The sequence below is a fragment of the Podarcis filfolensis genome (genome assembly GCF_964270895.1).
Source record: "Podarcis filfolensis genome assembly, chromosome: 2".
Classification (NCBI taxonomy): Eukaryota; Metazoa; Chordata; class Lepidosauria; order Squamata; family Lacertidae; genus Podarcis; species Podarcis filfolensis.
The window spans coordinates 4,484,689-4,512,599 of NC_139605.1; the positions used below are offsets into that span (position 1 = coordinate 4,484,689).

The following is a 27,911-nucleotide window of genomic DNA, read 5'->3' on the forward strand; positions in this document are numbered from 1 at the left end:
ATACAGCTTTGTAAAGAAACCAGAATCCTTCCTTTTGGGAATAACTAAAAATGACATAAATAAGAGGGACTGTAAACTCTTCCAATACGCAATAACAGCTGCGAGAACATTGATGGCCCAAAAGTGGAAGCAGGAAGAACTTCCAACCTTGGAAGAATGGAGAGTAAAATTAACAAATTTTGCAGAACTTGATAAACTAACTGGGAAAGTTAGATTTCAGAGAGATAATAAGTTTTTAGAGGACTGGGGAAAATTTAGAGAATATTTGAAAACTGTATGTGAAGAAAATATAACGCTAGTGTGTTTCAAAGAAGCTTTGTGAAAAAATAAGGAATATCGTAAAAATGTAAAAGAGGATGGAAAAATGTATTAAAAGGCGATACTATACTAAGGAATGTGTGGATAGGATGTAAGCATGAACGATTGTCAGAGGAGTCGAGGGAGGTCTACTAAGCTAAAATATGTGATGTTAAAAAATTGTATGATTGGAGATATTACGGAAAAACCTAATAAAATATCATTAAAAAAAAAAAAGAAACAGCTGTAAATAAAGGCAAACCAGTTAACTTTAAAAGCAATCGTGTGTTGTTTGCCCCCTTAGTGAATCATTGTGCAATGAGCAAAGATATATGTATAAAACAAACACATTGAATGAACTCTGGTTTCTCTTCAGATCATATAAATCTTTTGCCTTTTAGTAAATCAAGTATGTTTAGGCATCTACAAAAAGATATTTCTCTGTGCCCTAAAAGGCAGGACAATGCAAATGCGACAACTGGGCCAAAGTAACAAAGAGCAAAGAGGGTGGTATTCTCTGTCTTTGGCAGGAACAGAATAACACCAAATGATGTTTTCTTTTAAGAACTTGATTTGATGTACACCCCAACGTAAAGAAAACATATTTGGAGGAAAAACTGGTGGCCTTGAGACAAAACGGCTGGTTTCTCTTACACTTGAGCTGATGAGGAAGAACAAATCACCTTCCAAGACAATCCAGACTGGAGCTGGCAGCTCAAAAGGGCCAATGGCTCCTTGAGGTCCTGATCCCTCTTGGAAGCTACAAAGCTGCCTTATACTGAGTCAGTAAACTGGCCCATGTAGAAGAGTTTGGATTTGATATCCCGCTTTATCACTACCCAAAGGAGTCTCAAAGCGGCTAACATTCTCCTTCCCCTTCCTCCCCCACAACAAACACTCTGTGAGGTGAGTGGGGCTGAGAGACTTCAGAGAAGTGTGACTGGCCCAAGGTCACCCAGCAGCTGCATGTGGAGGAGCGGAGATGCGAATCCGGTTCACCAGATTACTAGTCTACCGCTCTAAACCACTACACCACACTGGCTCTTAGTATTGTCTAGCAAATTAACTAGCAATGGCTCTCCAGACTTTCAGGCAAGGAAACTTTCCCAGCCCTTCCCAGACGTTCCGGGGATTGAACATGGAATTTTCCGTATGCAAAGCATGAGCTCTGCCAGCAAGCTATAGCCATTCTAGAGCTGTGCTGGAGACGGCATTGCCGCTCTCTGGCTATACTCAGTAGTGGTGCTGCTGCACCGGAGATGAGATCAGGCTACCAGTTCTCTCCTCTTGCAATAATGGCACAAGGAAGAAGGTGCATGTAAATTAGCATTGTGCCTTGCCCTACCTTCCAAACCACAGAGGTCTGGAAAGGCAAAAGAAAAGGAAGGGGGACCACAATAATGAGTGTATTTTTCTACCTTCACCTAACAGAAAGAACCACCTATGCAGAAATAGTTCACTTTTCCCATGCAACAGAGCTAGGATCACACAAGAAAGTATAAAAATACTTATTCCAGTGGTTCCGCTCCCCTATCTGTGTTTAAGAATCTGCTGACTAGAGACAGACAGGCATAAGACCCATTCTAGATTTTTTCTTTAATCCTCACAGAACTTGTGGTTCCAAGACAAAATATGGTCCAGAGAGACTTTGGTTGCATCCCTTGTACTAAGAATCAAATGCTATCCTTAGTTTTGATCATCAGGTGCTCCTTTGCATTCAGATCAGGCCTCAGAACAATAATGTAGCACTTGGGAAGGAAGATGCAGCCAAGAAGCCCAGCACTGGAGGCCAAAATAGAGAAGACCTGCACGGCTACCATGTATTTCCCTTTGGTGCTCAGGTAGGTGGGCACAAAGGACACCCAAACACTGCAGAAGACCAGCATGCTGAAGGTGATCAGCTTGGCTTCATTGAAGGATCCTGGAAGCTTCCTGGCTAGGAAAGCCACTGTGAAACAGATGGCAGCCAGGAAGCCCATGTAGCCAAGGGAACCATAAAACATGGCAACAGACCCTTCATTGCATTGCAGGATGATCTGCCCAGGTTGGGACCTCATGTCAAAGTTTGGGAATGGGGGTGAGATTCCCAACCAGATGGTGCAGAGGAGAACTTGGACACTGGAACAGGAAATGACAATGGTGTTGGCCAGACTCTTCCCCAGCCATCTCCTCACCCTGTTGCCTGGCTTTGTGGCCAGGAAGGCCAGCACCACAGTGATGGTTTTGGCCAGCACAGAAGAGACTGCAAGAGAGAAGATTATGCTGAAGGCCATTTGTCTGAGAAAGCAGGTCACTTTTCTTGGCCGAGCAATGAACAGGAAGGAGGACAAAAAGGAAAGCAGAAGGGAGATGAGGAGGATGAAGGAGAGGTCCCGGTTGTTGGCTTTGACTATGGGTGTCTCCTTGTATTTAATGAAGATTCCTAACAGCATACCTGTAGTAAATGACAAGAAAAGGGAAGAAGAAGCCAAAAGGATTCCTAAATATTCTTTATATGAAAGAAAGGTGATAATCTTTGGGATGCAGTGATCTTGGTCTTTGTTTGGATGTTGGTCTTCAGGACATCTGGTACACTTCTCTGCATCTGAAAGGAAAGGGAGAGGCTTCTGCAGTCCTAAAATAAAGCTAATAACCAGAATACTCTATTGCATTCCATAAAATATATATTTCAGAGACAAAGTTTATATTCCAGAATAAGCTGAGTGGAACCAAGCCTATCTTTTTACAAATTAGTCTGTGCTAATCATCTGGAAAAAGACCCTGATGTTGGGAAAGATGGAAGGCACAAGGAGAAGGGGATGACAGAGGACGAGATGGTTGGATAGTGTTCTCGAAGCTACCAGCATGAGTTTGACCAATCTGCGGGAGGCAGTGGAAGACAGGAGTGCCTGGCGTGCTCTGGTCCAGGGGGTCACGAAGAGTCGGACACGACTAAATGACTAAACAACAACAACAACAATCATATGCAAAGCAGAGTGTTGTTACAACCACAGAAAGGGTGGATAATATGGACAACACCCATCAACTCCCTGCTTGGCCTGCTAGATGACCAATGACCTCACAAGGCCATTTCTTTCACTTCAGTTTACATCATTAGTCACAGCAGGGGTTCCAAGACTTTCAGTCCTCAGGGTGCACTTCAGAGTGCTGGAAATTGCAGAGGTCCAACAATCTGGGTTGTGGAGCTAGGAGTGTGTGTGTGTGAAAGGTCATTCCCATCAACTATCCTTCTCACTTTCCTCCTCCTTCACACTTGGGCTGTGTATAAACTGCATCTTTAGAGCACACTCAGAACACATTCTTCCCCTCAAAGAATTCTGGGCATTATAGTTTGTTAAGAGTTCCTGGGAAATGTAACTCTGAGAGGGATAAACTACAGGGCCCAGAATTCTTGGGGGCAAAGAATGTGCTTCAAATGTGATGGCCACCCCATCCCCTTTCTGTTCTTTCCTTCCCTCCAAGTGTCCCTATTTTTAGGGACAGTCTTGAATTTCCAGAAGCCATCCTGGTTTCTGATTTGATCCAGAATGTCCCGCTTCTCCTTAGGATGTCCCTATTTTGATTGGAGAAATGTTGGAGGGTATGGAGTTACGTGACCCCCCAAACCAAGGAGATAAGTAACTATGCAACCTTTAGAAGGCAACCCTGTGTAGAAAAGTTTTTAAATGTTTAATGTTTAATTATGTTTTCATATACTGTATGTTGGAAGCCGCCCAGAGGGACTGGGACAACCCAGTCATATAGCTGGGGTATAAATAATAATGGTGATGATGATGATGGAATAAGACATCCCTATTTCCATCAGAGAAATGTTGGAGGGTTTGCAGAAGGTAGGGAGACTAAGGTTACCAGACGTCCCCGTTTCCTGGGGACAGTCGCCGGATTTACAAATCAGTCCCCATACAAAATCCATTGAAGTTGAAAAGTGTCCCTGGATTCATTGAAAAAAATCTGTGAGCCTTAGACCAGAAGGAGGTGGAGTCAGAGCCAACGAATTCTCCTATTGTCGCAGCCTTTGAATAACCTCTGTAGCAGTACTAAGCAAGAAATAAGGACATAGGAGAAATAATACTTTATTATAAAATGAATGGTTATGTTTATGCAATAAGTTAGTAAATATTAAGTGAAGTATGGAGATGACGGGAAGTTATACGCACACTCAGAAGATTTATTGTCAGAGTGTATGAGTTTTTGTTGTTGTTGTTAACTTTGTTTCCCTTGTAACAAATGACATAAATGTATGGTCTTTTGTTGTTGTTTAAGTTTAATAAAGCATTATTATTATTATTTTAAAACTCTCCTATTGTCTGTTCCACCATCCTTCTGAGGTGGCAACACAAAAAGACGATTAAGTGGGGGCTGACTGAGGACTGGCTGAACTTGCTCCACCATCTTCAAGCAATTCCTAGCCCAAGTGTACCTATGCACTGTGCCTGCATGTAGCTCCTGGTGTTTTGTGTTGATCCAACCAAAAGGCCATGACACAGCCAGTGGGAGGCTACTGTGCAGAATCCCACCTGAAATCAAGCTAAGGCCCACTGGTGCCACCTCCCGGCCTGCAGTTTGATAAATCCTGCATTTTGGAACTTAGCATCACAGTAGCCAAGAATGGTTTCACATTCCAAAAACGTATTTAGGATCTTCACAGAAAATTTCTGCTGAGCGAATCTTTCGCCTATCTCTGTTTCCCCAAGGAATGCCTTCTCCCCTTGAGTCACGCACCTTCCTGAGTGGATATGGTCCCTTCTGCACACAGAGCACAAGCGTAGCAACAAACCGGTTCTCCTTCTTGAACCACCTTGGCGTAACCAGGGCGACAGCTCTCCGTACACCTGGAGCGAGGTATGGTCTAAGCATTAAGACAAGATGTATCCAGAAAAAAGTATTAGAGGTCTTGAAGTGAATCATGGGCTTTGAAGACAATCTAATTGAGTCCCAACCCATCCACACTTCCTAGATAAGTTCTGTCCCATGGAAGAGGGAACAAGATTGTTTTCTCCTGCTCTGGAGGGTAGGACTCAACCCTATAGGAAGAGCTACAAGAAAGGTGATTCCGACTACACATACAGAAGAGCTGTTTGACAGCGGAATGGTCTCCCTCAGGAGGTTGTGGACTCTCCTTCCTTGAACGTTTTAAAGCAAAGGTTGGGTGGCCATCTGCCATGCATGCTTTAGCTGAGATTCTTGCATTCTTGGACTAGGTGACCCATGAATTCCTTCCAACTCTACAGTTCTATGAGTCTATGGTTCTTTTGATGCACAACTGTGTGGTTGTAAATGATTTTGCTCCAAAATGGCAGATCAGAGGACAAAGGGGACAACAGAAGTTTGAAGAATACACATTGTTAAGAAGAGAAAACATGTGGAAGATTTTATTTACTTAATTATTAAATTTGTATACTGCCCGTCACCCGTAGATTTATTGGCAGGGCATGAGCCGGGAAATTTATAAGGATGACTTCTGCAAGTCGGATGCCAGAATGCCAATGAGATCATGCAAATTTGCATTAAAGCTGTGGAATAAGAATTTGCGGGTGGGTGGATTAATATGATATACATTGCATATTGTTAATGCACTTTCCAGCTCCAAGATGGCTTATAAAGGCATTTTGTAAGGGGTGTGTGTGTGTGTGTGTGTGTGTGTGTGTGTGTGTGTGTGTATTTTGCCTTCCTAAATGCAGACTTCCCAGGGGCTACTCCCAGACTTTGGAATGCTCTTCCTAGAGAAGCTAGACCAGCTCCCTCCTTCTTGTCCTTCCATTAGCAGGTGAAGGCTGTTTAAATTTAACAAGCTTTCGGGAATGGACTGCTTAATCTAACAGTACTATGCTGCTTTTACTATCTGTATTTCGGTAGATTTGCTTATATACGGTTTGATTCTATCATAGATTCTACTACAGAAAGCTAAAAACAAAATCAGATAACAGGTTTAAAAGTTATAAAACTATTATCTTTAATATGTTTTTTTTTGTCGTCTAGTCATTTAGTCATGTCCGACTCTTCGTGACCCCATGGACCAGAGCAAACCAGGCACTCCTGTCTTTTTAGCTTTCCATATTTGAACTGCATGGTTTTAATTTCTGTAGGTTGCCTTGAGTCCTTTTTTCCAGACCAGGAAAAAAATGTCACTGGAGGGCAGGGGAGAAAGACGCATGCAGATAATTTCACCAACCTTGTTAAACTGTGAAGGCCACACAATGTCTTCTTGGTTAATCGTGAGCTTTAAATCTGAGGATGCCTGTCTCTCAAAACTCCCAACTTTCACTCTGCCATGAGACCCATTGGGAAACAGCACCCAGTTCACAATATCATAGTCAGCTATCAGCTTCCCATTCTCATCTGTATATAGTCCACCCCTGGAAGTGTTAAACAACTGGACTTTTTTTAAGTGACGGTGAAACTGGAATGATAGAGAAAGCACCAGGATTAAGAAAACATGAAAGCCTATTGAATACCTCAGCCCTGCTCACATTAGCGCAGTGACAAAATCATGTTGACTGATGACCTCTGAGCTCTAAAGCCACATTGTGACTTGAGATAGACCCTGTCAGCGGGGGACTGTAATCTGTTGAGAACTACACAAGCAAAGGCTTTCTCCACAGTACTCAGCAAGGAGATTCCTTGGTAGTTGTTACAGTCATGGAGGCTATCTTTGTTCTTGCAGAGGGTCACAATGCTAGAGTCGCGCATGTCTCGTGGCCCGAAACCTGTTTCCCAGCTTTGTGCTCTGGGTCCTCTTTGGCCTTGCTCGTCACCAGTGAGTGATCCATGTTGCAGTCAGCACTGTGATAGTTCTGTGTGCCGATCGCCTGTACCTTGTACGATAATCTTTATTCTCAGACAGCTAGTCCTAGTCTTTATAACCCTGTACCTTCTTCCAGAAGGCAGAAGTTGAAAGAGATCATTTCCAGGGTGCGCACTATCCTGCACTATCTCTGGAGCTTTCTTATGGCACCTGGAAGCATAGATTTGATCCAAGGTAGGGAGAGTGCACCCAATTATTCTCTCCGCAGTCTTTACAATCCTGGACAGCATTGTTTTTTCCCTGGCCGTGCAGCTCCCAAACCACACACACAGACCATAAGTTAATACACCCTCAGCAGTACAATGGTAAAATGCCATCAACAGGTCCTTTGAGAGATTGTTTTTCTGGAGGATTCTCAGAAAATATAACCTCTGCTGTGCTCTCTTCACCAGGTCTTTGCTGTTTTCTCCCCAGGTTAGGTCATCTCTCAACTCCATTCCCAGAAACCGAAACACCAAGACCTGTTCCACACACTTCCCCTCAATAATAAGTGGCTGAATATTCAATTTACATTTCCTAAAGTCTATCTATGTACAACTCTGTTCCAATCCCTTGCAATGCAGGAATCTCAACTGGAGCATCAATGACCAAGGGTTATCCAATCTTTGCTTTAAAACTTCCAATGGAGGAAAGTCATTGGTCTTTCACAGACAAGGAAGATATGCAATTTTGAGTTTTCTCTCCTTGCTGCAGGGTACTGGAGATCAGTAGAGGGAGTGTCATTACACATATGAGCTCAGTGTGAAAGCAGAATCAATTCATCCTACTGTTAGGGAAAGTGAGGTCAGCTAATTAAAGCAACAAGGGGCTCCTCATGAGGCCAGAGGAACATCACCCAGCTGTGAGTGTGAAGGCTGTTCCCTGCAAGGCCCTTTCCACCTGGCCTAGGGTGCAAGGTCCAGACTCACCAGCCCTACAAAAGAGGCTACTCATGAGACTGGAGGAACATCGCCCAGATGAGAGTGTGAAGGCCACCTTCCACAAGGCCTTTTCCACCTGGCCTAGGCACTGAAGACTCTCCTCAGGAGGCCAGAGGAACATCACCCAGCTATTGTTTTATTGTTTTAATATGCTGTAAACTGCTTTGAGATTTTTATTAAAAATATAAAGCGGTATAGAAATTAAAAAATTAAAAATTAATTAAAAAACAGATTTGGGTCGCCGTTTGACTCCAGCACCAAAGCATGCCCAACAGCTGACCTGTGCCCATAGGCTTACAAATGGGCCCCAGAAATTGGGTGGGGCGGGGAAGTGAGTTTCATCATGACTATCAAATTCAATTGTGGAGGCAGGATAATGGTTGCAGAGTTGGACAATGGATTGCAATTTGAAAAAGGAATACCTGCCATGGCTGCAGCCTTTGAAGTTCCAATCTCTCTCTTCCACACACCATCAACATCTGTTTGGATCTGGACAAATATGCCAAGTTTAAGGCAAATGCCACAGCTTGGACACTGTTGTAAATGATGTAGCTGTCTTGAGACAGGGCCCTTTCAATCTCCTCTTGGGGGAGAATCATCAGTTTCATTTTCTCTGTACATGTTGTCCAACCTTCCGTGGATGGACATAAACAATGAAATGATTGACTCCAAAACCGACTTGCTACAAAAGACAATGGCACATAGTATTCATATTTTGTCCTTTTTCTGGTTTTTATTGCAAAAGACAGAGAACCATGGGTGTACCTGAAGGAATCAATGTGATGAGACAAATTCGAGTTCATGTCCTGAAAAGCTGTTGTGACCCAGATTCTTTTCCCGGTTTGCGTCTTTTCAAGGAGCATTTGTACCCTGATGATCGACCCAAAATCATAGTGAGAGTCCCCAAAGAAAACAAATACATTGACTAGTTTCCACACGTCAGGTAGTTCACCCTGTAAAAAAATTTCATATAGTGCCTTTTGTGTTATTCTTTCTGTGAAGGCAACACAAATTCCACTGGTAACTATCAAAGGAGTCAAGGCATTTAAGAATCTTTCTCCATTATAATTGTCTGGAGCAAAGAGGCCAATCCATGTCCATCCAAAATGCAGGAGCAACTTGATAATCCCCATATATTGAGTTTCTTCCTTGGGGATCATCCGGTAGGCAAAAGGGAACTGTGTTTTATCATTAAGAGAAAAGCCCGAACTGATCTAGTGAGAAAAGGAAGAGAGGGGGGGGGGAACATAGAGACATAAAAAGGTTAAATATCTAGGGATATGGCTAACATCAAGAAATATAAATTTATACAAAAATAACTACGAAAAAAAATTGGCTTGAGGTGAAAAGAAATCTAGAAATATGGAGCAGAATGAATCTCTCATTGCTAGGGAAAATAGCAGTGATTAAAATGAATGTGCTGCCAAAAATGCAATTTCTTTTCCAGTCAGTTCCACTAAATGGTACCTCCACCTGCTTTGCAAAGACACTGTACCCAATTTACAACATTATTCATTTTACTTTTGTTTAAGATACCAGAGAGGGACCCAATACATTTCAGAAGCGAACCCTACAAGAGAATTATAAAATAATAAAACTCCAAATTATAATATATGGCTGCCCCTAAAATTCAAGCAGTGAAACAGGCAAGTAAAATGCACAGGCAAGTAAATATCTGACACTGAGGTGATTAGAATTGAGAACAGACATACCACCTTAGCTTGGGCCTGGCATGATTCTTCATTTTTATACAAGTCGTGCTCAACTATGAGTATAATAGGGAGTAACAGCTAACAGATCATCTCAACCCCAGTAACACAGCAGGAAGGTGAATTAAAGCATTCATACAACAAGAAGGCAAGTATGCTAATGTCTGTTGTAAATCATTTTAGGGGAATCCTTCAAAAAAGAATCATCATAGAGTTGGAAGGAAGCTCATAAGTCATCTAATCTCATCCCCTTCCCCATGCAGAACATCTACTACTGATGCATCCCTAATTGGTGGCCATCCCATTCCCTACCTGTGGGATTTTGTAGATGCCCAACATGCTAGAAATCTGGGTGGAGATGTCTGATTCAGCCCCTTCAATAACAGTCAAGAGGTTCTTGCGTCTTCCACAGTTATAGTTTGGAATATTTTTCTCCCTACCGGAATGCATATCTAACATGGCATTGGAAACCAGTCGGCCATCATAGTAGGTGTCAAATAGGTTGTATCCCAGGGTGAAGTTGGGCAAGATCCTGGGATCCTGGTTGATCTCCTGAACAGCAAACAAGAAGGACAGGATGTGCCAGTAATTTGGAGTAGACTCACTACCATCAAAGAAACAGCATTTGTGAGTGACACACTGCCATGCTCCTGTCTCTGGCATGTTAAACTTTTAATGCATCTAAGCGCCTGCTCAGGCAGCATAAATATCACAGTAAGTTATCCCCAGATAATGACCTTCATGATTGTATTGAGGGTGAGGAGGGTTCCAAAGTGAAGGTCCAGTTAGGAACAAAAATGGGGAAGGTTATTGCTTTCAGGAGTAAGCCCACACCAGCCTTCAAAGAACCATATTAAATGCATAATAAATGTTAATTCAGCATTAGAAAAGTGATAAAAGGTAGCTGTAGCTTGTCTGCTTTAAAAAGATCTGACTGCATGGAACTGAGTGCTGAAACTGAATGCTCAATATTTGCATTGGGAAGGAAAAGACTGCCATCATCTACCCACTTACCTTGGTGTAAGCTCCAGGAGCTCATTGGGACTTCTGAATATTGCAATATTAGTCAATAAATGTAAATTTGACTGGTGATGCAGTCCAGCCCTTGAATGAAACAAGGATTTCAGTGGAGGAAACCATCAGAAAGCTTCAAGGACTTCATGTGCCCTTGCCTTGACTCATAGCTGTCAACTTTTCCCTTTTCTTGCGAGGAATCCTATTCGGAATAAGGGAATTTCCCTTAAAAGAATGGAAATGTTGACAGCTATGCCTTGACTCTGCCAGTGAAATTAGCTGATGGCCACAGTGGATTTGTGTGTGTGTGTTGGGGATGCAGTGGAGCTAGTGCTGGGAACTAAAGAAAATATCTCTGGAGTCAAATGGATTTTCCAGGTTACACTGTACTCATGTAAGCATAGCATAGATTTTGCCTTGGAGGCTTTGTAAATCATCTTGCACTGATGGTGGGTGTTGGGGAAAAGTTTCCAGTGGTAGTTTCCAGCTGGGAAATGTTATTTTAAATTGCCATCCTGCTTAGGCATAAAGGAAAGCGTTGCCTTTTGCTGCAGAAAGAGAGTTGCCTTGTCAGTCATTTCCCTGAGAGAGCCATTCTCGCCTTAGTCTCGAGGAGCAGTGTCAGACCAGGGAGACACATTCTACCAGTACCTTTGAGGAGGTTTCTTCAGACTGGAAGTTATAAAACAGAGCACCCAAAAAAACCTCACATGCCTTTCAAAATACCAGCAGAAAATATTTTTAGGGGTTGGGTTCAACTCAATAGTTGCACCAGCAGGAGCAAGTGCAAAGAGCCCCACTTGAACAATGGGGCTTCCCATCTACTCCCCACTGTGTGCAACCCTACAACAATCAGCTTGGGGTGGGAGAACCCCCAGAAATGCCTGGGGTGGGAGGAAGGGAGCAGAGACCGTTCCGTCAGGAAAGCAGAAGTACGTGCACCAACTGATTGACCTCCTTAGCACTACTTTTAATTCCACCCAGCAACTTGATCCTCATGTCAACAAACACTGCTTGACCCCTCACTGTCCCTTCCGCTCTCTCCAAATTCTCAATTGCACAGTGAAATTGGTTCTTCTTGCTAAAGAACAGGTGTATTTTGAACACACATCCAGCAACACCTGGAACTTTTCTGCTCGGCAGTTATGCTGGGGATAGAAGGAGAAGCTGTGAGTTGTATTTGCTTTTAGACACTCCCCTCCCCCCCCAAAAAAAGACCCGCGTTAGCTACATACTGCTTCTTATCACAAGATCTGAAAGCAGGAATGTTATTGGTTATTTCGGTCGAAATTCTGGAAAACCGAGTTGCTCCTTAACGTACTATCACCACACAAAACTGTGTGAATCTCCCTGGATGCACGTCATGAACTGACCGGCTGTGCTCAAGATTCCCTTTTTGTGTTCACTAAACTCAGGTTAAACATAAGGAGAGAGTTTGACCCAGGGAAACAGGGAAATGCAATCTGCTTTTGGCTGCACTGGAAGGTGGGCAGAGTCAAGAGTGAAGGTGGGGCAACAATAAACCCATCAGCACGTAGCTACTCACTCTTCAAGCCTGGTGGAGGGGTGCTGGGAGAAGTTGTATGATTCAAAGGTAGCGCTTTTTGTAGATATGACGCCGCCAACAAGGTACTCTCCTGGCCTGTAATAATTCATTGGTTTATTCCGATGCTTGGGTGGATTCGAGAAGCATTTTGCCTTCTGCATCCCACAGGCTCCATGGGGCATTAGGAGCAGGAGAAGCAGGAGCGCAGATATCATTCTAGAGATGGCAGCGACAGTCTCTTGCAACAGCAATAGAGACTTTAGTTGCACAACTGGAGTCCAGGCTTTTGTGCAGCTTTCAAGGCAGCAAAAACAAGCCAAGTCTCTGACCAGGTTCTCATTGGCACATTCATCATTTCATTAATAGGAGGTATTTAAGCCACAGTTATTCTTTTTACGAAAAGGTTACATCATGCTTCCCTTGATTTTGATGTTTCAGTTATTGGTCTTATGGGAAGTCCCTGGAGATTTGGTTGTGAGGAGAGAAATAGATTACTATTATTTTTCATAATTATAAAAGGGGAGGAAGTTTCACCTCTGAAACATCTTGGATTCCTTGTGTGGCTCAAGGAACAGATTCAGAGCTGGAAGAAAAACATGTTTGTGAGAACTCACTGATGAGGTTCTGTATCCTGTGAAGGACCAGTGAGGCTTCAGCTGCATTTGGCCAACATTGTATTGAAGAGAGGCTTCCATGAGACTATGGGTGAAAATGCTTGTAGTTTTGAGGATATATTTGAAAGATCACACATGAAATATGGGAGCACCATCCCCCCCATCAATGTACAAAAACATCTCCTTATGTGGTACTATTTCACTCTCCTATCAGTCAGCATAAGATTTTTTTTCTTGTGTTACCAGTATGTTTACATATCCTCCAACATTTTTTCCAATGAAATTATTATTGTTATTGTTACTGAATAATAATAATAATAATATATTAATACCCCACCCATCTGGCTGGGCTTCCCGAGCCACTCTGGGCAGCTTCAAACAAAATATTAAAATAATCTAATGCATCAAACATTAAAAGCTTCCCTAAACAGGACTGCCTTCAGGTGTCTTCTAAAAGTCTGGTAGTTGTTGTTCTGTTTGACATCTGGTGGGAGGGCATTCCACAGGGCGGGTGGCACTACCGAGAAGGGCCTCTGCCTGGTTCCCTGTAACTTGGCTTCTCGTGGTGAGGGAACCACCAGAAGGCCCTCAGCGCTGGACCTCAGTGTCCAGGTAGAACAGTGGGGGTGGAGACGCTTCTTCAGATATACTGGACCGAGGCCAGTATATAACTGTTACTGTTATTGTTATATCCTGCCCATCTGATTGGGTTGTCTCAGCCACTTTGGGCGGCTTGCAACATATCTAAAGATATGTGGCCCCATGGACCAGAGCACGCCAGGCACTCCTGTCTTCCACTGCCTCCCACAGTTTGGTCAAACTCATGCTGGTAGCTTTGAGAACACTGTCCAACCATCTCGTCCTGTCGTCCCATTCTCCTTGTGCCCTCCATCTTTCCCAACATCAGGGTCTTTTCCAGGGAGTCTTCTCTTCTCATGAGGTGGCCAAAGTATTGGAGCCTCAGCTTCAGGATCTGTCCTTCCAGTGAGCACTCAGGGCTGGTTTCCTTCAGAATGGATAGGTTTGATCTTCTTGCAGTCCATGGGACTCTCAAGAGTCTCCTCCTTCCCTCCCATGGATTTTGCTTTGCCTCCTTCAAGGCTCCGTAGAGCTATGAGGCAAGGTTAGCATGATTCCCAGGTCCTTACAGTTCTTCCTGGTGAGGACCATAGTAGATATAGGGAGTGGAGTAATTGAATATCAGCAGTTCTCTGGTGTCTCTCTGCTCCGGGGGAGTTTGACCTTGCCATGGCAAATGCCAGAGTCCGGGTGCTAACACTTGACAGGAATCACTAGCATGAGTTTGACCAAACTGTGGGAGGCAGTGGAAGACAGGAGTGCCTGGCGTGCTCTGGTCCATGGGGTCATGAAGAGTCGGACACGACTAAACAACAAAACAACAACAACATCCCGTTTTATCACTACCCGAAGGAGTCTCAAAGCGGCTAACATTCTCCTTTCCATTCCTCCCCCACAACAAACACTCTGTGAGGTGAATGAGGCTAAGAGATTTCAGAGAAGTGTGACTAGCCCAAGGTCACCCAGCAGCTGCATGTGGAGAAGCGGAGGCACGAACCCGGTTCCCCAGATTACGAATCTACCGCTCTTAACCACTACACCACACTGGCCCTTGGCTTCCCTGAGCCTCTGCAGGAAATATCCAGAGAAATGTGTACAGAAAGTAACAAGTGAGGATCCTGTTTTTAGGAACACAGAAATCCGCAGGATACGGAATCAGGCCATTAGTCCATCTAGCTCAGGGTTTCTGAAACATGGTTCTCCAGCTGTTTTTGGACTACAGTTCCCACATTCCTTGACCACTGGTCCTGCTAGCTAGGGAGCTACAGTCCAAAAACAGCTGGAGGACCAAGTTTGGGAAACTCTGAACTAGCTCCATAGGGTCTACACTGATGGGTAGTGGTCTTCCAGGGTTTTAAACAGGAGACATTCACCCAGTCCCAACTGGAGATGCTAGGGATTGAACCTGAGACCCTCTGCATGGAAAGCAGGTGCTCTACAATTAAGTTACTTCACTTTCCTTCTGGAAGGGATATCTGTATTTTCTCCTGGACAGAGACATCTATCTGCTATTCTCTTTTTCTTACTCTGTCTCTCCAGCACCACCAGCTCTGCTCACTCTCTCTTGATGGATGCTTCCTACCCCACTGGCAAAAACTTTGAGTAAGTCACGGGTTGCAAGAGAATAAAAACACAAAAAGGCCCTGGAAGCAGCATGGATGGCATATTTATTCAGAAATTATGAATTATGAGAAAATTAAAAAATAGGTAGACTGCTTTCCAGTGTAAAGTAACAATAGTGTAAAACATTTTGACAAGTTGATTTCCGGAGTTGATTATCACATAATTCCTTATAATTTAATGGCAAATGAAAGCCTCAGGGTCAGGTTGTGGCATCTTTATATAACTGGATTGCTCGCTAAACAGGGCAGCTAATTTGAACATAATAGACTCAAGTGTCTCACTTTGTTTTCATTGTGAGATGCTCCTTTGTATTCAGGTGAGGCCTCAGCACAATAATGTAGCACTTTGGGATGAAGATGCAGCCCAGAAGCCCAGCACTGGAGGCCAACATAGAGAAGACCTGCACGGCTACCATGTATTTCCCCTTGGTGCTCAGGTAAGTAGGCACAAAGGACACCCAAACACTGCAGAAGACCAGCATGCTGAAGGTGATCAGCTTGGCTTCATTGAAGGCCCCAGGCAGCTTCCTGGCTAGAAAAGCCACCGTGAAGCAGATGGCTGCCAGGAAGCCCATGTAGCCCAGGGCACCATAAAACATGGCAGAAGACCCTACATTACATTGCAGGATAATCTCTGCAGGTTGGGAGTGCATATCAGTGTCTGGGAATGGGGGAGAAATCCCTAGCCAGATGGTGCAGAGGAGAACCTGGACACTGGAACAGGAAATGATAATGGAGTTGGCCAGACTCTTCCCCAGCCATCTTCTCACCTTGTTCCCTGGCTTTGTAGCCAGGAAGGCCAGCACCACCGTGATGGTTTTTGCTAACACAGATGAAACAGCAACTGAGAAGATGATGCTGAAGGCTGTTTGTCGGAGGAGGCAGGTTGCTTTATTTGGCCGACCAATGAACAGAAAAGAGGACAAGAATGAAAGCATGAGAGATACAAGGAGTATGTAGGAAAGGTCTCTGTTGTTGGCTTTGACTATGGGAGTTTCCATATATTTTATGTAGACCCCCAAAATGAAGCACGTAGTTAAGAACAAGAATAGGACAAAGAAACCAAGCGTGATCCCCAAAGGTTCCTTATGAGCAAGGAAGGTGATAATCTTGGAGATGCATTGATCTTGCTCCTTGTTTGGATGTTGATCTTCTGGACATTTGGTGCAGTGGTTTGCATCTGAAAGGAAGCAGGGATGCTTCAGGTAGTCTTAAGGGGAAACATATAAACATACTATTACTTTTTCTATTGCATTTTATAACATATCCATTTGAGAGAGAGAGTTTATATTCTAGAATCAGCTGCGGGGAAACAATCATATCTTCTGAGATCTTATATAAAAAGCAGCACAGAATTAAAATCACAAAAAGGATGCACATGTTGTGGGCAGCATCCATCAAACCCTCTCTCTCTTTTCTCTCCTGTAGTTTTCCTTCCAAGGTCAAATCTTTCATCTCATATTAACCCAATCTTTGTGACTGGGATTCTCACCCCTTTTCTCCCAAGAGCCTGTTCAGAAGATCTGGAAATGACTGGGACACGTTGCACAAATTGCAGCATTCTTTCCATGGGGGAAGGAGTTCCGCAGCTCACCTTTTCTCAAGCTGGGGGTGAACACTGTCTTTCTAGACATTATGGCACATCCTTTCTTTTAAGGCAGAATATATTGACCAAAGGACTCTAAATGGAGAAAGGTCTTTATTTTCCTCCATCCTCCATGTGCCTCTTATTTTTTGCTTTAATCTCTAGTCACCTTCTTCTGTCCTTCGCCTTACATACTCACTTTGTACACCGCTAGCTCCCCTGTACTACATGTTCCAACTCTCCTCTGTGAGCTTCATATGTTCACTTTTTCTTTCTATAACAACTTTCCTTGCTAAAAATATTTCCCTTAACTCCCTTGATATTCTTGGTGCCTTTCCCCCAATGTGAATATAAAAGAAGAAGAAGAAGAAGAAGAAGAAGAAGAAGAAGAAGAAGAAGAAGAAGAAGAAGAAGAAGAAGAAGAAGAATTTATTATTTATACCCCGCCCATCTGGCTGCGTTTCCCCAGCCACTCTGGGCGTCTTCCAACAGAATATTAAAATACAATAGTCTATTAAACATTAAAAGCTTCCCTAAACAGGGCTGCCTTCAGATGTCTTCTAAAAGTCTGGTGGTTGTTTTTCTCTTTGACATCTGGTGGGAGGATGTTCCACAGGGCGGGTGCCACTACCGAGAAGGCCCTCTGCCTGGTTCCTTGTAGCTTGGCTTCTCACAGCAAGGGAACCGCCAGAAGGCCCTCTGCGCTGGATCTCAGTATCCAGGCAGAATGATGGGGGTGGAGACGCTCCTTCAGGTATACTGGAACAAGGCCGTTTAGGGCTTTAAAGATCAGCACCTTTTTATCGGTGTCTGAATCTCTGCACTATTTATGTTCTCCCAAGGGATGCCCTTTCCCTCTGAATCACCCACCTTCCTGAGTGGAGATGGTCCCTTCTGCACAGAGAGCACAAGCATAGCAGCAAATGGGCTGCCCTTCTTGAACCACCTTGACATATCCAGGTTGACAGCTGTTGGTACACCTGGCACGAGGCACAGTCTAAACATAAGTGAAGAAGCATCAAGAGGAAAGTGTTAGAGGTGTGGAAATGAATCATGGAGTTTGGAAGAGGTTTCCATAAACAGCCGCTTTTAGGCAAATACTCTTTGTGCTTACAAACTATTCTGCTATATATAATTTTTCTGCTCTGATAATGTCAGAGCAGAGGGCCAAGGAAAGATCACAGGCCTCACGCTAAGCTGGAACAGGAAGTACTTGTTAACCAAAGGGATTTTATGGAGGGGTTTTTTGGCACACCTGTTGCAGGTCATGAGCTAGAGTGTTTCCGGTGACTTTGTGAAGCTGAGTGTGGATGCTACTCAGATTGCGTGAATTCTGCATTAAAGATGTGAAGCAAGGGGCGTTGGATGAATGGAGCGACAAATGTTTCATGCTGTTATCACATGTTTGAACCTGGCATTGAAGCACAAAGTGGTGTGGTTGATTCATTCAAGAAAGGAGTGTTTGGGATAGGAATTGTGGGGATCGTTACAAATGAGCTCTAGATTGGGTTTACAGGAATTGGATAAGAATAATTTCCTGTTTCAGTATCCTGTAAAAAGTATAAATGATTTCAGCTTCACAGATGAAAAGCAGGGAGGGAGCACACTTCATTCATCTCCCCTACCTGCTTAAACTGCCAGGGCCACACAATGGCTTCTGTGTTAACGGTGAGTTTTAGATCTGAAGATGCCTGTTTCTCTACACTCCCAACTTTCACTCTTCCACGAGACCTATTACGAAACAGCACCCAGTTCACAATATCATAATCTGCTGCCAGATCCCCATTCTCATCTGAATAGAGTCCGCCTCTGGAGGTGTTAAACAACCGGACGCTTCTTAAGAAATGGTGAAGCTGGAATGACAGGAAAAAGCAATGCAGTTAAGGTAACAAGAGAGCCTTCTGAATTCCTAGTCATGAATCTCACATTTTGTTATGGTCATCCGTCTGTCTTGAGAGACAATAGAGTGCACCTCCAGGGTTGAAGTGAAATGGCTGGAGAATCACAGTGCCTGCTGTGGCTGCAGAGACTGGTAACTCGCAACTGCTTTCTCCTGTCTTTTGTTGCATTAGCAGCACCAAAGTGACCTACTCTGGGGTACAAGCTGGGGCAGTGTGACTGGAGGTCCTAGGATGCCCAGATGGCAAGACCATTTCAGCCTCACTGATGTAGTCCAATGGAATGCAATGCAATACATTTGGCACCAGCTTGGCTGCAGAGGTTGCCGGAAGGATGGAGGCATACAAGATGCCATCAAACCATCTTAGGAATTCCACTCCAATTTGTTTGGGGTTTGATCCTTACCCTTTTCTTATCTCCCAAAGATGTCCCTCAAGACAGCGTATAATTTTACATATTCTTATGATAAATCAATAAAATAATCTTTATTAATCTTAGATGATGCCTAAGTGAAGGACATTGATTCCAGAGTTGGAGAGTGGATTACGCATTTGCAGTGATGTTGCAAAAGAGATAAGTATACCTGCCAGGGCTGCAGTCTTCCATGTCCCCAACTGTCTCCTCTACCCATCATCAGCATTTGTTTGGATCTGGAAGAAGAGGCAGAATTTAAGGCAAGTGCCACAGCTTGGACGCTGTTGTAAGTAATATAGCTGTCTTGAGACAGGGCCCTTTCAATCTCCTCCTGGGGAAGAATCGCCAGTTTCTCTTTCTCTGTGCACCTTATCCATTGTTTCACGGGCAAGACATCCTTGGAACATAAACAGTGAAATGATTCATCCCAAAATTGTATTGTCCTTTCAGACCATGGCTCAAAGTAGTCATGTTTTGTCCATCTTCTGGTCTTCATTGTGAAGGACAAAGAACCATGGGTGTACATAAAGTGCTTAATATTGTAATTCAAAAGTCTGTTCATGTCTTGAAAAGCTGTTGTAACCCAAACTTTCCCCCCAGTTTGTATCTTTTCAAGAATTTCTTGTATCACAAATATTGGAGTAAATTCATAGCGAGAGTCCCCGCAGAAGACAAATACAGTGACCTTTATCCACATGACAGTTGGCTTCCTCTCCATGAACTCTGCATATAGAGTCTCACGTTCCACTCTTTCTGAGAAGGCGACACAGATTCCTCTACCCATCATCAGAGGTCTCACAGCATTCAAAAACCTTTCTCCACTGTCATTGTCTGAAGCAAAGAGACCAATCCATGTCCATCCAAAATGCAGGAGCAACTTGACAATCCCCAGGTACTGGATTTCTTCCTTGGGGATCATCTGGTAGACAAAAGGGAACTGAGTTTTATCATTTTGAGAAGAGCCATAGCTGACCTGGTGAGGAAGAGTAGAGGCTGATTTAGGTCCAGATATTCTCTTTCTTCAGAATATTAGGTTGTGGAGAAATATATAGCTATGTGACAAAATATGTATATATTGTAAAAATACTAGGCTGTGGGGGGTGTATACACACACACATACACATGCAGGCAGACACACACACACACACACACACACACACACTCATCTAGTGATACATAAAGATGTGTTTTGGATGCTTAGGAGAAACCTCACTTTTTGAGATTGTCTTGGACCTAATTATAAAAACACATGATAAACTAGCATAGTGAATGGATGGTGAAATTGTGTCAGTAATTAGATGTATAAATATGCTGCATTGGGGGTGCAAAAATGTCCATTAATACATTTATAAACTGGAAAAGTAATTAATGACTATTATAACCACCATATATAACAAATAGTAGCCATTGTAATGTCAAACAAATTGTACCATGTTACTATAAACTAGATTGAAGCTTTCTTGACATTTTCTTTGTGGCCCCCACTAACTGTAGTGATTTTCACCAACTCTGATGGTTTTCAAAAAGGATAAGATAAATTCAGGTAGGATAAGGCATTCAATCTTTTCTACCCACAATGACCACATTTTCCCTCCACTTTCAGAGGCTGGAAGCCTCTGAATGTTAGCTGCTAGGAAGCAAAATTGTGAAGAGCGTCCTGATTGCAGGCTTTCCAGAAGAGGCATCAGGTGAGCTCATCTGAAAACAAGATGCTGGGCTAACTGGTCCTTTGATGTGATCAAGCCCCTCTGTGCTTCTGATGTTTCTGGGGAATCTCAGGCTAGATTCACCTTACTGTAGGTCTTTTTAGACCATCCTTTCCTAAAAGGTGAATGGCAGAGTTGGGAGAGAGCTACGTGGTCATGTAGTCTAATCCCCTGCACATACTGGCAATCCACCACTGTAGTATATTTGACAGGGAGGCATTCCAGTCCCTACCTCCCTGACCTGGCCACAGTGATCCATGCGACGGTCACCTCCAGGCTTGACTACTGTAATTTGCTCTACACGGGGCTGCCCTTGAAGCTGTCACAGAAACTCCAGCGGGTGCAGAATGCTGCAGCGAGGCTCCTCACAGGGTCTCTGCCGTGGGAGCATATTCACCCAGTGCTTTTCAAGCTGCACTGGCTCCTGGTGGAGTACAGGGTCAGATTTAAGGTGCTGCTTTTGATCTTTAAAGCCCTTCACGGCCTAGGACCCTCGTACCTACGGGACCGCCTCTCCCGGTATGCCCCACGGAGAGCCTCAAGGTCCATAAATAACAACACCCTAGTGGTCCCAGGCCCTAAGGAAGCTAGATTGGTTTCAACCAGAGCCAGGGCCTTTTGAACTCTGGCTCCGGTCTGGTGGAACGCTCTGCCTCATGAGACCAGGGCCCTGCAGGATCTGATTTCTTTCCGCAGGGCCTGTAAGACAGAGTTGTTCCGCCTGGCCTTTGGCTTGGAGCCAATTTGATTCCCTCCCTCTCTTTCTTTTTTCTTTTCCTTCTCCTCCTGCGATGAGGCTACATTTTAATATTTTAATGTTTCAATATTTTAATGTTGTATTTTAATTTTGTTTTTAAGTTGTAATCATTCAACTTGTTTTTATTATTGCTTGTAAGCCACCCTGAGCCCGGCCTTGGCTGGGGAGGGCAGGGTATAAATAAAAATTATTATTATTATTACTATTATTATTATTATTATTATTATTATTATTATTATTACCTGTGGGATTTTGTACATGCCCAACATGCTTGAAATCTGGATGGAGTTGTCAGGTTCAGCCCTTTCAAAAACAGCAAAGAGGTTCTTCCGCCGTCCACAGTTATAGTTTGGAAGATGGCTTTCCCCACCAGAATGCATGTCTAGCATTGCATTGGAAACCAGTCTGCCATTAAAATAGGTTTCAAAGAGGCTGTAGCCTAGGGTGATGTTGGGTAGCATCCTGAGATCCTGATTCATCTCCTGAACAGCAAACAAGAAGGACAGAATGTGCCAATACATCGTTGGAGCCAAACTGCAAACCAGGAAACACAACAGTTATGACCAGGACGCCATTCTCCATTCAATGAAAAGAGAATGCCAAATTCTTTATTTTTATTAATCAAAGGACTTTTCTGGGCAACATCAGTCTCAGTTTTTTGTATCTCCTCCCCCCACCCAAAAAAATGCTTTGTAATGTTTTTACTGAAGGTGGGAGACCTCCCCTTGTTGCAAAGCAAATATTAACTCACCAATTCAGAGAAAAATTGAAAGGTTATTTTTCATGATGAAAAGTCCACAGTCTTCAAATAACAAAATCAACTGCATTTTCAAGTTTTGTGAAAGGCTTGAAAGCTGCTGAAAGGATGCTCTGATTTTGCAGCAGAAAATACTTTTAGCTCACCCCCTGAAAGTTACAATAAGCACTGAGAGAAACTCTGTTGTGGACTGTCACTATATGGCTGGTGGGATTTGAGAACTTCGGGTTTGTGCAATTGAAATGGATTAAAGGACCCTGTTGCCCTGCCGCAACAAATCCACATTCTTAAAAAGAAATGGACTTTTTGCATTCTGGAATGTGACAGCAGAAGGCATTGGAACACATTGGATGAACAAAGGACCAATGTGAAGGTGTCTAAATACCCCACGTTAATGGAGATGAATGCAGAAGCAACACTTATTGTCACATGACTGTTCCATTAATAAATCAGAAATATAGTGGTACCTCGGGTTAAGAACTGAATTCGTTCTGGAGGTCCGTTCTTAACCTGAAACTGAGGTATCACTTTAGCTAATGGGGCCTCCCAATGCCGCAGCGCCGCCGCCACGTGATTTCTGTTCTCATCCTGAAGCAAAGTTCTTAACCCGAGGTACTATTTCTGGGTTAGCGGACACTGTAACCTGAAGCATATGTAACCCCAGGTAATGCTCAATAAAGACTTGATCTAATTTCAGCATTGCCTAAACTTTGTATATCTGGGAGCAACCAGAGTGCCAATGGGGCAACATTAGATCCATCTGAAACACACATGTACTTACTCAACAAGCTTTGTTGATGGGGGCTTAGAAAAGATGTATGGTTCAAAGAAAGCAGGTTTGGGTGAGATGATTCCGCCAATGACATGGTCCCCTGCCCTGTAATAATTCAGTGGTTTGTTTCGATGCCTGAAGGGACTTGAGGGACAGTTCCCACAGACTGCCTGGGGCATTAACAACATCAGCAGCAGCAGCAGTGATATCACCCTAGCGATGCCAGTAACAATGTCCTTTTGTGACATCAGTAACAAGAACAGAACAACAGGGGTCCAGCCTCTCAGGGTAGTGAGAGGAAACTGCCCGCCTGCACAGCCCCTTACTATCCTCAATCGTAGACCAGGATTTCCATGGCACATGACTTGCTGTTTTGAGAAATATAGGAAAGGCAGTATTTATGGCCCAGCTCTTCCTTCAAGCTTGTTACAAGAAGTTGCCTTATTTTCTCCTTTTCAATTGTTTGCCTCTGGGGAAATCCCTGGCACTTTTGTGTGTGGAGAGGAATACATCACTATGATTTTGATAATTATAAAAGGGGAGAAAGCTCCTCTCTGAAACCTCCTGGACTAAGTGTGGCTCACTGAGCAGGTGCAGAACTGGAGGAAAAACAAGTCTGTGAGAAATGAGCAACATAGCTTCATAGTCTGGATTAAGTCATTGAGGATTCTGGTGAACTTTGCAAACTTTCTAATGATGAAATAGCTTCATAATAGGTAGAATCAAAATGCTCCTACTTTTAGGCTCTATTTGAACTATCACACATATGCATACAGGGACACAGGTGGCGTAGTGGGTTAAACCACAGAGCCCAGGGCTTGCCAATCAGAAGGTTGGCAGTTCGAATCCACACAAAAGGGTGAGCTCCTGTTGCTCGGTCCCTGCTCCTGCCAACCTAGCAGTTCGAAAGCATGTCAAAGTGCAAATAGATAAATAGGTACCGCTCTGACGGAAAGGCAAACAGCGTTTCCGTGCGCTGCTCTGGTTCGCCTGAAGCGGCTTAGTCATGCTGGCCACATGACCCAGAAGCTGTACGCTGGCTCCCTCGGCCAATAAAGCGAAATGAGTGTTGCAACCCCAGAGTTGTCCGCGACTGGCCCTAATAGAGCGGTACCTATTTATCTAATTGCATTTTGGGCAGGGGGAGCGGCTATCCCAGAAGCCAGAACAGCCAGAGGCTATCCCAGGCTATCCCAGAAGCCAGATCCCTTTTGCTGTTCTAGCTTCTGGTATTCAGAATATTTTTTTTCTTGTTTTCCTCCTCCCAAAACTAGGCACGCCTTATGGTCTGGTGCGTCTTATGGAGCGAAAAATATGGTACATATGAAGAAAAGGCAAAGTTACCTTATTTGTACTTTCCAAAACAATACATGATCTTTCTTTTCTTTTTTCTTTTCTTTTTTTAAAATAATCTTTATTGATTTTTCAGTTACATACTCCACATACACATATTGCATTACTTTTTTTATACTTGCTCTTGAGAGCTGACTTCCCTCCTTCCTTCTTCTGGCTTTTTGTATCGCATCTGACTGTTTCGCATTGTCTTTATCCATTTTGCATATTATTGTTCTTCTTCCATATTTGTCCATTTTTGTCCATAGAGTATTTGTACACAAATAAATCCTTCTATTTACACAATTCTTGTTGTATTTATTTGCCACTACTGTTAGTTACATTAGTCATGTTATACATTTTGCTTCTTATTATTTTTATTATCCAGTAAATTTCTTTGTATTTCACATTATGAGGTTTATTTCAGTACTACTGGTTTCATTATTTCACCTTATCTTTCCTATATACAACATAAATTTTTCCCATTCTTTTTGAAATGTTTCATCACCCTGTTGTCTAATTTTCGCCATTAATTTAGCTAATTCTGCAACAATCCATGATCTTTCAGTGCTTTCAAAATGACAACTAGGAACATTTTTTTAAAAAATAACAATAATTGTTTATTTTACGGCAATATTCTTGATACGAGTGAAGATGCCTACTTTGAATGAAGTTCTTTTCCCAACATGAGCATTCGTATGCACTATTTTATATCATGCAAGGAGAGTTACCAAACCCAATGAAGTTTTCCTCCTGAATTTGGTCCCCATACTTTACAACTGGATAGCGGCCGATATAATAGTACTTTCTAGGAAATGATTTTCCCAGTGGTGATGTATGGAAGTGAGAGCTGGACCATAAAGAAGGCTGATCGGCGAAGAATTGATGCTTTTGAATTATGGTGCTGGAGGAGACTCTTGAGAGTCCCATGGACTTCAAGAAGATCAAACCTATCTATTCTGAAGGAAAACAGCCCTGAGTGCTCACTGGAAGGACAGATCCTGAAGCTGAGGCTCCAATACTCTGCCCACCTCATGAGAAGAGAAGACACCCTGGAAAAGACCCTGATGTTGGGAAAGATGGAGGGCACAAGGAGAAGTGGACGACGGAGGATGATATGGTTGGACAGTGTTCTCGAAGCTACCAGCATGAGTTTGACCAAACTGCGGGAGGCAGTGGAAGACAGGAGTGCCTGGCGTGTTCTGGTCCATGGGGTCACGAAGAGTCGGACACGACTAAACAACTAAACAACAACAACAGGAAATGATTTGAGGGAGTGGGGGATGTCTGGAAATTCATAGGCCAGTTAGTTTAGTGTCTGCTCCAGGAAAACTGGTGGAAAGCATTATTAAACTTATAATACAGGAGAACAAGCATAGTTTGAAGCAGAACCACCAAGATGTGTCCTGTCTCACTAAACTTTTGGAGTTATTTGGACTGCAAAATGCCTTTGGAGGTCCTCTGGGGGAGAGGTGAGGGGACTTTGCAAAATGAGGGGTGGGTTGGGGAAGAAAAACCCTTTCAAGATAAAGAAAGAACAGGGGGTGGTGGGAGAGGGTTAAAAAGGATTAGGGAATGGAAATATACTCAGAGTCCTGCAGTGATTTCATGCTCTTTATTGCAGCTTGTAGGGATGCGGGTGGCACTGTGGGTTAAACCACAGAGCCTAGGGCTTGCTGATCAGAAGGTCGGCGGTTCAAATCCCCACGAGGGGCTGCGCTCCCTTTGCTCGGTCCCTGCTCCTGCCTACCTAGCAGTTCGAAAGCACGTCAAAGTGCAAGTAGATAAATAGGTAGCACTCCGGCGGGAAGGTAAAGGCGTTTCTGTGCGCTGCTCTGGTGCGGTTTAGTCGTGCTGGCCACATGACCCAGAAGCTGTATGCCGGCTCCCTCGGCCAGTAAAGCGAGATGAGCGCTGCAACCCCAGAGTTGTCCACAACTGGACCTAACAGTCAGGGGTCCCTTTACCTTTACCAATTGCAGCTTGTAAAACAGTGATTGAATTCCCTCAAACCTCAGGCCTTTATATACATTATTTACACAATGAGTCCCGTCTGATTGGCTGATTCTGCTTCCCTTCTGGAGCCTGATTGGTCTTATCCTGCAAGCCAATCAGTTGTTGCATTCTAGAGTCCTACCTGCCTATTGTTCTAGGATCCAAGCTTAGTACATGAGCGGAAATCACGAAGTGGTTGAGGGGGCAGTTTGCAGCTAGATTGTATGTATCACTCCCCGCCACAAACCCCTGTGGCTCTCGCATAGCTCACAAGCAAACCTCCCCACCTTTTGGACTTTCTGTCCGCTCCAAGCATCAGATTCCACCCCCACCACCCCATTTAGCTAAGGACTCATCTCCATTTAATTTAGGGCAAAGTGCCTGTTATGTACTGAGTTGAATAGGATCCAAACTGCAGCAGTCTGATTGGTCCTAGAACAATAGGATCCAAAAGGCAGCAGTCTGATTGGTCCTAGAACAATAGGATTCAGAATGCAGCAGTCTGATTGGTCCTAGAACAATGCAGCAGTATGATTGGTTGGCAGGAACCACCCAATCATGCTCCAGATAGAAGTGAATCCACAACCTGATTGGCTTACAGTAGAATTCTGGAATTAGCCAATCATGTGCAGCCCATTGTGTAAATAATGTATATAAAGCAGATATTTTGAGGGGACTTTCATTCATTCCTCCTCACCACTATGAGCTGAATAAAGAGCATGAAATCACTTTGCGACTCTGAGTATATTTCAGTGCCCTTAATTAAACTGTCATCATTTGCACCTCTGAAACTGCAGCGGCACTTCATGTTCCATTTTGAACTGTGGCTGCTTGCAAGGGAACTCGGGACAGGGCACCGTAGAGCTACGGAAACAGTAGAGCAATTCCTCCCCCTGGGTCCCACTCTTGTACAAATGGGAACCTGGCATAGGAGTCAACGCCCAGGGGCTGAGGTCCCTTCAGGCCCCCAATAAAATATTTGAGGCTGCCCCTCCAAAATTGATGGGCGTTGTCATTCAAATGGTGTGTGCGCACTGCATCTTGTGATCAATTATGTAGGCCAGGGCTTACCTACCACCACCAACCCAATACAGTGGTACCTCGGGTTAAGTACTTAATTCGTTCCGGAGGTCTGTTCTTAACCTGAAACTGTTCTTAACCTGAAGCACCACTTTAGCTAATGGGGCCTCCTGCTGCTGCCGCACCACCCCCGCACAATTTCTGTTCTCATCCTGAAGCAAAGTTCTTAACCCGAGGTACTATTTCTGGGTTAGCGGAGTCTGTAACCTGAAGTGTATGTAACCTGAAGCGTATGTAACCCGAGGTACCACTGTATTTTATTCAAGTCGGCATCGCTGGAACCAAGAATGAAGTACTTTCCTATATCTTTTTTTTTTTTAAGAATAATACTTTATTTAGAATTCAACAATAACAAAGGGAAAAAACCACAGTAGTTGCTACATCAATTCATTACAATTAACCAATTTTAACAATAGATAAATAGTAATAGAAAAATTACACAACATCACTTTCAACTTACTGAAGTTTTCATATTACACTTTTACCTCTTTATCTCTTTCTTAACATA

General features: G+C 43.5%; 2 protein-coding genes across 2 annotated transcripts; both read right to left on the reverse strand.

Annotated features, from left to right (window-relative positions):
- Positions 1–1,970: 1,970 nt before the first annotated feature.
- Positions 1,971–10,394, reverse strand: LOC310758088 (vomeronasal type-2 receptor 26-like; the record flags this gene model as incomplete). The annotated part of the gene is made up of 5 exons (XM_083604025.1): positions 1,971–2,881; positions 5,020–5,146; positions 6,470–6,697; positions 8,892–9,236; positions 10,044–10,394. The coding sequence occupies 5 exons, from the start codon at positions 10,392–10,394 to the stop codon at positions 1,971–1,973; spliced, it is 1,962 nt and encodes a 653-aa protein (XP_083460151.1).
- A 4,848-nt stretch (positions 10,395–15,242) lies between these two features.
- LOC310756565 (vomeronasal type-2 receptor 26-like) lies at positions 15,243–23,165 on the reverse strand. Its single transcript, XM_083600856.1, has 6 exons — positions 23,006–23,165; positions 21,710–22,001; positions 19,174–19,977; positions 18,317–18,544; positions 17,562–17,688; positions 15,243–16,286 (listed from the first exon to the last, which is right to left on the reverse strand). The coding sequence occupies exons 2-6, from the start codon at positions 21,986–21,988 to the stop codon at positions 15,385–15,387; spliced, it is 2,340 nt and encodes a 779-aa protein (XP_083456982.1). The 5' UTR covers positions 21,989–22,001; positions 23,006–23,165; the 3' UTR covers positions 15,243–15,384.
- Between the last annotated feature and the right edge of the window lie 4,746 nt (positions 23,166–27,911).